Source organism: Palaemon carinicauda, chromosome 27, assembly GCF_036898095.1.
Source record: "Palaemon carinicauda isolate YSFRI2023 chromosome 27, ASM3689809v2, whole genome shotgun sequence".
Classification (NCBI taxonomy): Eukaryota; Metazoa; Arthropoda; class Malacostraca; order Decapoda; family Palaemonidae; genus Palaemon; species Palaemon carinicauda.
Genome location: NC_090751.1, coordinates 93067772 through 93077771, shown reverse-complemented (window position 1 = coordinate 93077771; position 10000 = coordinate 93067772). Strand labels below are relative to the sequence as shown.

Here is a 10000-nt window from a genome sequence, read left to right as displayed (position 1 = left end):
ATATATATATATATATATATGTATACATATATATATATATATATATATATATATATATATATATATGTATACATATATATATATATATATATATATATATATATATATATATTTATATGTACATATATATATATATATATATATATATATATATATATATATATATATATATATATATATATATATATATATATATATATATATACATATATATATATATATATATATATATATATATATATATATATATATATATATATATATATATACATATATATATATATATATATATATATATATATATATATATATATATATATATATATATATATATATATATATATATATATATATACATATCCCTAGCTAGCCATATCTTCACACTTCAGTATCTAATTTGTTTTATTTGTAAAATTGCTTATCAACATATAAAAGTTGAAGCTAATTTCCTAATAAAAGCCAAACAGATACAGTAATTTTACCAGCATTATAAGCTCCATCTTTCTTTCAAACTTCAGTCCTGAGAGGACGTAATATGTTAAACAGGCCGACAAAGTTTGTCTTCTAGAGTTTATATATATGTTAATGTTGTTACCGTTCTTAAGATATTTCATGTCAGTTATTCATGACTTATCTTGTAGTTGATTTACGCCCTTATTTTCTTTCCTCACAGGGCTATATTCCCTGTTTGAGGCCTTGGTCTTATTGCATCTTGCTTTTGTAACTAGGGTTATAGGTTTGCTGCTACTGCTAATAATAATAATAATAATAATAATAATAATAATAATAATAATAATAATAATAATAATAAGAAGAAGAAGAAGAAGAAGAAGAAGAAGAAGAAGAAGAAGAAGAAGAAGAAGAAGAAGTATGGAGAACTGCGTTAACATCGAGATTAGAGCACTGGGGCAATATCTGAAAATCAGTGAAGACGAGTGGCTCAAGAGTGCATAGGAAGAAGGACTGATAAAAGTAAACGAAGACCCAGATATATACTGAGACAGGAGAATGACAAACAGAACAGAGGACTGGCACAACAAACCTATGTACAAACAATACATGAGACGGTCTAGAGAGCTAGCCAGCAATAGGTACTGAGGGAAGAGCTCAAGAAGGAAACTAAAGGAATGATAACAGCGGCACAAGATCAGGCCAAAAGAATCAGATATATTCAAAGAATGATACCCGGAAATAACATCTTTCCAATATGTAGGAATTACAATGCGAAAAATTAAACCATAAACCACAAAGCAAGCGAATGTCCGGCACTTGCACTGAACCGGTACAAAAAGAGGCAAAATTCAGTGGCAAAAGCCATCCACTGGAGCCAGTGTAAGAAACATCAGCTACCTTGCAGTAATAAGTGATACCAGCACCAACCTGAGTGAGTGATGGAAAATGATCAGGCAAAGATCCTCAGGGACTATGGTAGCAGAACAGATAGGGTGTGATACGTGCAAATAGACCAGACGTGAAGTTTATTGACAAAATCAAGAAGAAAGTATCACTCATTGATGTCGCAGTACATTGGGACTTCAGATGTGAAGAGAAAGAGAGGGAAAAATTATAAATATTTAGACATGAAAATAGAAATAAGAAGGATATGTGATATGCCCGTGGAAATTGTACCCAAAATCATAGAAACACTAGGTACGATCCCAAGATCCCTGAAAAGGAATCAAGAAAAATTAGAGGGTAAAGTAGCTCCAAGACACATGCAGAAGAGTGTGATCCTAGGAACGGAGCACATAATAAGAAAAGTGATGGACTCCTAGGGAGGCAGGATGCCACCCGGAACCCTACACTACAAATACCATCCAGTCGAAAAACTGTCATAGAAAAATGATAATAATAATAATAATAATAATAATAATAATAATAATAATAATAATAATAATAATAATAATAATGTTATTATTATTATTATTATTATTATTATTATTATTATTATTATTATTATTATTGTTATTATTATTATTATTATTATTATTATTATTATTATTATTATTATTATTATTATTATTATAATCTATCAATTCTAATAGAAGGACGACTGGATCTGAAACCAATTTCTTAGTCCTTTCGTCTCCTACTAATCATTTAATATACTTCTAATTCCAAGTTTAAAAATATAAATTCTTCTAGAATTCTAAAAATAGATAAATACTGACCAGAACCAATGATAACGTTTGTGGGGGGGGGGGGGGTTGTCTAACAGTTAATTGTCAAACATCGAAGTTAAGTTACTGGCCGGCCAGTGATGTAACAACAACAATTGCCGCCGTTTCTATTCCACTGCAGGACTAAGGCCTCAGAAATGTCCTTGTTCATGTTTGAGTTTTGGCCACTTTTCCTCACCATACAGACTAGTCCAAATTGAGTTATGGCGGAAGATTTTCGTGTGAGCGTTAACAGCGTACCAACCTATTAAGCTGGACTCTACTAATAAGTGTTTTCTGATAATGGCGATACGCGAACCCTTTCAACACGTTAAGGGATCCCCGTTCGGAGAGGGCATAACAACATACGTAAATTTAAGCCCAAATTACCCTTTCCAGTAAAACGAATTAACCCCCCTCCCCCACGATGTCCTCGCGCTGCCATCCTACGTTAACTTATCGCCCAGATATATCCCACAAACTTTGAAACTTCCGTGAAATTCTCAACGAAAACGCAATAGACGTGGGTATACGTTAATCTGATCTTATCTGCCTGAAGTTTGAGTGAAGGCCTTAACTTCAACTTCTAAGAGGAGTTATATTTAACTCAGAAGACTTTATCAATTTAGAATATATATATATATATATATATATATATATATATATATATATATATATATATATATATATATATATATATATATATATATATATAAACATATATATATATATATATATATATATATATATATATATATATATATATATATATATATATATATATATATATATATATATATATATATATATATATATATATATATACAGTATATATATGTGTGTGTATGTCTTTTTTGGTGTATATACAATGTACAAAATAGAGAGATCTTAATAAGTTTTTTCCTGGGTTTACTCAAGATAAGCAAATATCATTAAGGCTCAAATTAAAGAATTATGAAACAGTTATCAGGCCCCCTCCTCCTCCTACTCCTACTACTACTACTACTACTACTACTACTACTACGCTGCTATTATTATTATTATTATTATTATTATTATTATTATTATTATTATTATTATTACATGTGAATCACAGTATACGAGACTGGTGTTTGTAGTGCTGGGTTCAAGATTTCAACCAACTTCCTTAGGAATCCATGACTGTCCTATCTTTATATGCTGTTTCAAATAGCATGGCTCCCGATTTCTCAAAATTCCTTTAACATTACTAGGTATGGTTCATTATTATTATTATTATTATTATTATTATTATTATTATTATTATTATTATTATTATTATTATTATTATTATTATTATTATTATATCAAGGGAATAATTTGATTGATATGCCTGAAGCTGATGAAGACCTCGATGTGCCCATGAATGAATTCAGTGTGTTTGAAGTTGAAGTAATCCTGGGGAAAAAAAAAAAAAGAGATGGAAAATCCATGGATACGATAAAATAACTGCTGAGATGATACTGGCCGAAAATGAAGTGACTCCCAAAATACTTACGTTGTTCTTTTATAAAATGGGGCATGAAGACGCAAAACCTGATATATGGGAGTCAGGAGTGTTGGCAAAAAAAAAAAAAAAAAAAAAAAAAAAAAAAAAAAAAAAAAAAAAAAAAAAAAAAAAAAAAAAAGGGAGACTGACTGATTGCAATAGTTACAGGGGCATAACATTATACTGGAGAGGAACATTGATGAAAAGCTAAGACATGAACCAACAGGATTTAGAAAACGTATGGGTTGCACTGTCCAAATTTTCATTTTAAGACATGTTGTACAGCAATGCATGATAGAATATAGAAATCCCCTTTTGAAGGCATTAGTGGACTATGAAAAAACCTATGCTAGTGTGCACCAGCACATTTTGTGGAGAGTACTGCATTATTATTGAATTTCTCTTAAATATGTAAATTTGATTAAGTCTGTTCATGAACATAGCAAGTGGAAAGTTGATGTTAATGGAGTTTTATCAAATGAATTTCCAGTGAACAGCGGAGTGCTACAAGGGAATGCGTTGTCACCTATGCTGTTTATCCTCCTCATGTATTTTGTAATGCATAAAACAGTTGAGGATGGTGGAAAAGAATTAGACTGGATTAGTGATAGGAATTTAGTAGACCTACAGTAGGCTGATGATGCAGTCCTAGTTAGCAGAATACCAAAGGATTGTTAATACCTGCCTACCAAAATGCATTAAATAGCACACAAGGTTGGGCTGAAAATAAATAGAAGAAAGACAGAGATGATGAGAACGGAGTTTGTAATGGACGATAAAATATCATTGGAAGGAGAAAGGATTAATAATATAGAATCATTTAAGTATTTAGGAACTATGATCGCTAATCCAATGTCTTTAAAATTAGAGTTTAGTGAAAGATTGAAAAAATCAAATCCGACAATGGATAGGTTAAGTAAGTTTTTGGAAATCAAATCGCCTGAAATTACATATAAAAGTCAGACTACAGTATGTATCAGTTTAGTGAGATCGGTGTTACTGTATGGACGTGAGTCATGATATGACAATGAAATGAAAAAATCTCCAATGTATTTAGTAGATTTGAGAGCAAAGCTGCTCTCAGAAGGATATTGGGAGTTATATGGCAGGACAAGATTAGAAATGAGACTATAAGATATATTACTTAAGTACCATATGTGGATGAGATCATTATGAGGGGTAGATGGTGATGGTTTGGGCATGCTCTTTGCACTCCCCAATTGAGATTAGTTCACACCAAACGTTCAGCTGGGCTCCACAAGGCCCTAGAAGTGTTAGAAGGCCCAGGTCTACATAGCTGAGGACTATGAAGTGTAAAGTAGGAGATGATGAAGAGAATTAACTCTACTAACTGACTACTCAATTGAATGCAATAAAAAAAAGGTTTTACAGAAATTTTTGTTTCATCTAAGGAAAAAATACTAGACATGAAGATAAAATATAATGTGTTATACCAAGGAACTTGTTGAATGAGAAAACGCGAAATTAGTTAAGCGAAAGCAAAAAATAAAAACATACAGGGACACTTATGGGAAACCCGGTCCCTCGCACGTGAACCTCAACGAAAACACTATACCACTGCTCTAAATGTTTTTTTTTTTTTTTTTAGAGTTGCTGTATCCGTCAATAAGAGTAAACAAATGTGAATCTCCACTTGCTGAATCAGGTTATGTTGAATTTGACCTCTAGAGGTCAGAGAAGGCCAAAGGTCGTAGTGTTATCTATCTGTCAATAATATCATCTGAGTGGGTAAAAGGAAATGGTGTCATTTTCTATCTGTAGATATTAACCGAGTGTGTATCTATACCCATTTGAAAATTACTTTCTGTGAGATTGGGTGATATTGAAAATTCGACTCCCTCGAACTTTGAACCTGCCAATCTTCAGAAAACGGTACTTTCTCTAGTTTGATATTGAGAATAATAATTTCGGTACCGGAAAATTAAGATTTTTGGTTTGCGTTTCAAGTGAATTGGATATAAGACGGAGTTATAGTAAAAAATCTATTCTGACCTTTTGGGTTACTGTATCCTTGACCTTGACCATATGAGGTCAAAATTTTAATGAGATCTAAGTAGTTGCCAAGTAGTTGCCAACAAAGAACCAAACAAACACAAATAGACAAATAAATTTCAAGTAAATACTCCTCGCCAAACACTGAATGGCGACGGGGTAATGAACAAAAATTTAGAATTCCAAGCAGTAGATCTAGATAATATAAGACCCAACAAAGAAGGACCACAGTACTCACACATGATATCAAGTCGGACGGGGTTGGAGAGCTGTGTTCCTTGGGTGTTCGTTGCCGAACACGTGTAATCGCCAGCGCTCGACCTCTCGACCTGTTGAAGCACTAAGCTGTTTCCACTCAAGATGATTCCGGCCGTCTGATTGTGTCTGACCTCTTCGCTCTCCGGGGAGGAAAGAGAGAGAGACAGATTTGTAAGATAATTCCAAAGTTAAATCTATAAAACTCTTTTGGATATTCAAATACTATTGATGTAAATAATTGGGTTAAGTTCTGATTGTCATAGAATTTTGGAACTACTATTTACTAGTTTAGTGTTATATATTTATTCTAGAGATGTAAACAATGATTTTATACCAAATTGATGCCAGAAACTATCTACTAGATTATTATTATTATTATTATTATTATTATTATTATTATTATTATTATTACATGGTAAGCTACAACCCTAGTTGTAAAATTAGGATGCTATAAGCCCAGGGGCTCCAACAGGGAAAATAGCCCAGTGAGAAGAGGAAGTTAGGAAAAATAAAATATTTTGAGAAGAGTAACCACATTAAAACAAGTATCTCTTATATAAACTATTTAAACTTTAACAAATCACTAGAAAGAGAAATTAGAGAGAATAGTGTGCCAGACTGTACCCTCAAGCAAGAGAACTCTAACCCAAGACAGTGGAAGGCCAAGGTACAGAGACTATAGCACTTCCCAAGAATAGAGAACAATGGTTTGATTTCCGAGTGTCCTTCTCCTAGAAGAGATACTTACCATAGCTAAAGAGTCCCCTCTACCATTAGCAAGAGGAGAGTGGCCAATGAACAATTGCAGTGCAGTAGCCAGTTGGGTGAAGAAGAATTGTTTGGTAATCTCAGTGTTGTCAGGTGTATGAGGACAGAGGAAAATATGCAAAGAATGGGCCAGACTATTCAGTGTCTGTGAAGGCAAAGGGAAACTGAACCGTAACCAGAGAAAAGATTCCAATGTAGTACTGTCTGGCTAGTCAAAAGACGCCGTAACTCTCTAGTGTTAGTGTTATTTATTGCTCCGGATATTTCAACAATGATTTTATACCAAAATCATTATATCAGAAACTACACTAGTTTACATTTATTGCTCCAGAGACGTGAACAGCAATTTTATGCCAAAATCATATGTAAATCTTTTAGCATTAGAAAAGGTTCATCTGCACAATTCTAACTTAAAATATTCTTAAATAAAGACATTACATTGCTTACATATATGCGCTAAAATGCTATGCATTACAGATCGAATAATATTTATGAACACTGAAATACAGATAAAAACAAAACGATATTCACTCTAATTCGATTTAATGATATTTTTTTCATCGTGAGGATGACAATGAAAATGGGTTTATCTTCCACTGCCTGTTTAGGTAATTACTTTTTCCGTTAGAAGGAAATTTTATATAGCTGATTTAATGCTATGATCACAATTGTGGCAAAGTCTTTCTGAAATTTTAATGAAATGGTAAGAAGCAATATTCGTTGTAGATATATTTTTTTACTTAATATTACTGTTGTCTTTTTTCAGTAACAATTGAACTGTTTAAAATATGTATGGACTTATGTATATGTATACACACACACACACACACACACACACACATATATATATATATATATATATATATATATATATATATAATATATATATATATATATATATATATATATATATATATATATATATATATATATATATATATATATATATATATATATATATATATATATATATATATATATATATATATATATATATATATATATATATATATATATATGTGTGTATATATACATATATTTATCTATCTATCTATCTATCTATATATATATAAATACATATATCTATCTATCTATCTATCTATCTATATCTATATATATATATATATATATATATATATATATATATATATATATATATATATATATATATATATATATATATATATATATATCTTCATCATCATCTCCTCCTTAGTCTATCCACGCAAAGGGCTCAATTAGATTTCGCTAATCGTCTCTATCTCGAGCTTTAATAGTTTTCCATTCAACATCTACTTTGCACTTCATAGTCCTCAGCAATGTAGGCCTGGGTCTTCCAAATCTTCTAGTTCCTTGTGAAGCACAGCTGAACGTTTGGTGAACTAATCTTTCCTGGGGAGTGTGAAGAGCATACCTAAACCATCTCCATCTACCCTTCATCATGATCTCATCCACATATGGTACTCGAGTAATCTCACTTATAATTTCATCTCTAATCCTGTTCTGCCATTTAGCTCTAAAGCTCCTTCTGAGGGCTTTGCTCTCAAATCAACAAAATCTATTAGAGATTGTTTCATTGTCATACCATGACTCACGTCCATAAAGTAACACCGATCTCACTAAACTGATATATAGTGGATTTTAAATGTAATTTCAGGTGATTTGATTTCCAAAATTTTACTCAACATAGCCATCGCCTGATTTTCTTTTTTCAATCTTTTATTACACTGTAATTCTAAAGACCCTTTAGTGGAGATCATAGTTCCTAAATACTTAAATGATTCTACCTCATTAATCTTTCTTCTTCCCATGATATTTTATCTTACATTGCAAAATCCGTTCTCATTATCTCTGTTTTTTTTTTTTTTTTCATTCAAGTTCAACCAAACCTCGTCTGACATTTCATGCATTCTGGTAAGCAAGCACTGCAAATCCTGTCGTGATCGGCTAACAAGGACAGCATCATCAACATACTCTAGATCTGCTAAATTCCTATCACCAATTGAGTCCAATCCTTCTCCACCATCTCTGACTGTTCTACGCATTACGCTACATTTTCACTATGTTTCCGGCGGTCCCGTGATCAAAACGGGATGGACGCGAAAAAACGTTATACAACTCTGTGGAACGGGATTGGCAAACGTGACAGGCCCTGACTGGCATTGATGCCGGCTAAAAATATATGCTATGTTTTCACTATGTTTCTGGCGGTCCTGGCAACCCCGTTTCGGGCCACCGTGAACAAAAAGGGATTGACGCGAAAAAACGTTATACAACTCTGTGGAACGGGATTAGCAAACATGACAGGCCCTGACTGCCGTGGATGCCGGCTCAAAATTTTAAACTGTCAAAAAATTAGCCCCGGCAGTCCCGGCAGTCCCGGCAGTCAGGGTCTGTCACGTTTGCCAATCCCGTTCCACAGAGTTTTATTACGTTTTTTCGCGTCTATCCTGCTTTGTTCACGGTGGCCACAAACGGGATTACAAGGACCGCCGGAAACATAGTGAAAACATAGCATATATTTTCAGCCAGCATCTACGCCAGTCAGGGCCTGTCACGTTTGCCAATCTCATTCCCCAGAGTTGTATAACGATTTTTTTTGCGTCCATCCCGTTTTGTTCACGGTGGCCCCAAACTGGGTTGCCGGGACCGCCGGGAACATAGTGAAAACGTAGCCTTACAAAATCCATGAGAAGGATACAAAACATAGGTGACAACACATTCCCCTGGAGTACTCCTCTGTTCACTAAAACTTCATCTGATAACACTCCATCAACATTAACTTTGCACTTGCTATGCTCATGAACAGGATAACCAAATTTACATATTTAAGAGAAAATTCCAAAATAACGCAGGACTCTCCACAAAAATGGCCAGTGCACATTATCAAAGACTTTTTCATTGCCCACAAATACCATCAAAAGGGTATTTCTATATTCTTGATATTGCTGTACAACATGTCTCAAAATTAAAATTTTGTTAGTGCAACTTCCACCCTTTTTAAATCCTGCTTGTTCACATCTCAGCTTATCATCAGTCTTTCTCTCCAGTCTCTTTATAATAAGCATACTATGTATTTTCATAACAACTGACGTAAGTGTTATGCCTCCAATTATTGCAATCAGTCAGGTCTCCCTCTTTTGCTATTTTCACTAACACTCCTAACTCCCAGTCATCCAATTTGGCATATTCATGCAACATTCTACAAAATAATCTAGTGAGTAGTCTAGGAGTAACTTGATTTTCAGCCATTATCCTCTCGGCAGTAATTCCATCGTATCCATTGGCTTTCCAT

General features: G+C 32.9%; 1 protein-coding gene across 1 annotated transcript in view; it reads right to left on the bottom strand.

The window, feature by feature from the left end:
• LOC137620806 (protein turtle-like) overlaps positions 1-10000 on the bottom strand; it is a 166688-nt gene that overhangs the window by 64431 nt on the left and 92257 nt on the right. Inside the window, exon 11 of the mRNA XM_068351255.1 lies at positions 5918-6077. Coding sequence (XP_068207356.1) covers positions 5918-6077 — 160 coding nt within the window. The remainder of the gene's footprint in view (positions 1-5917; positions 6078-10000) is intronic.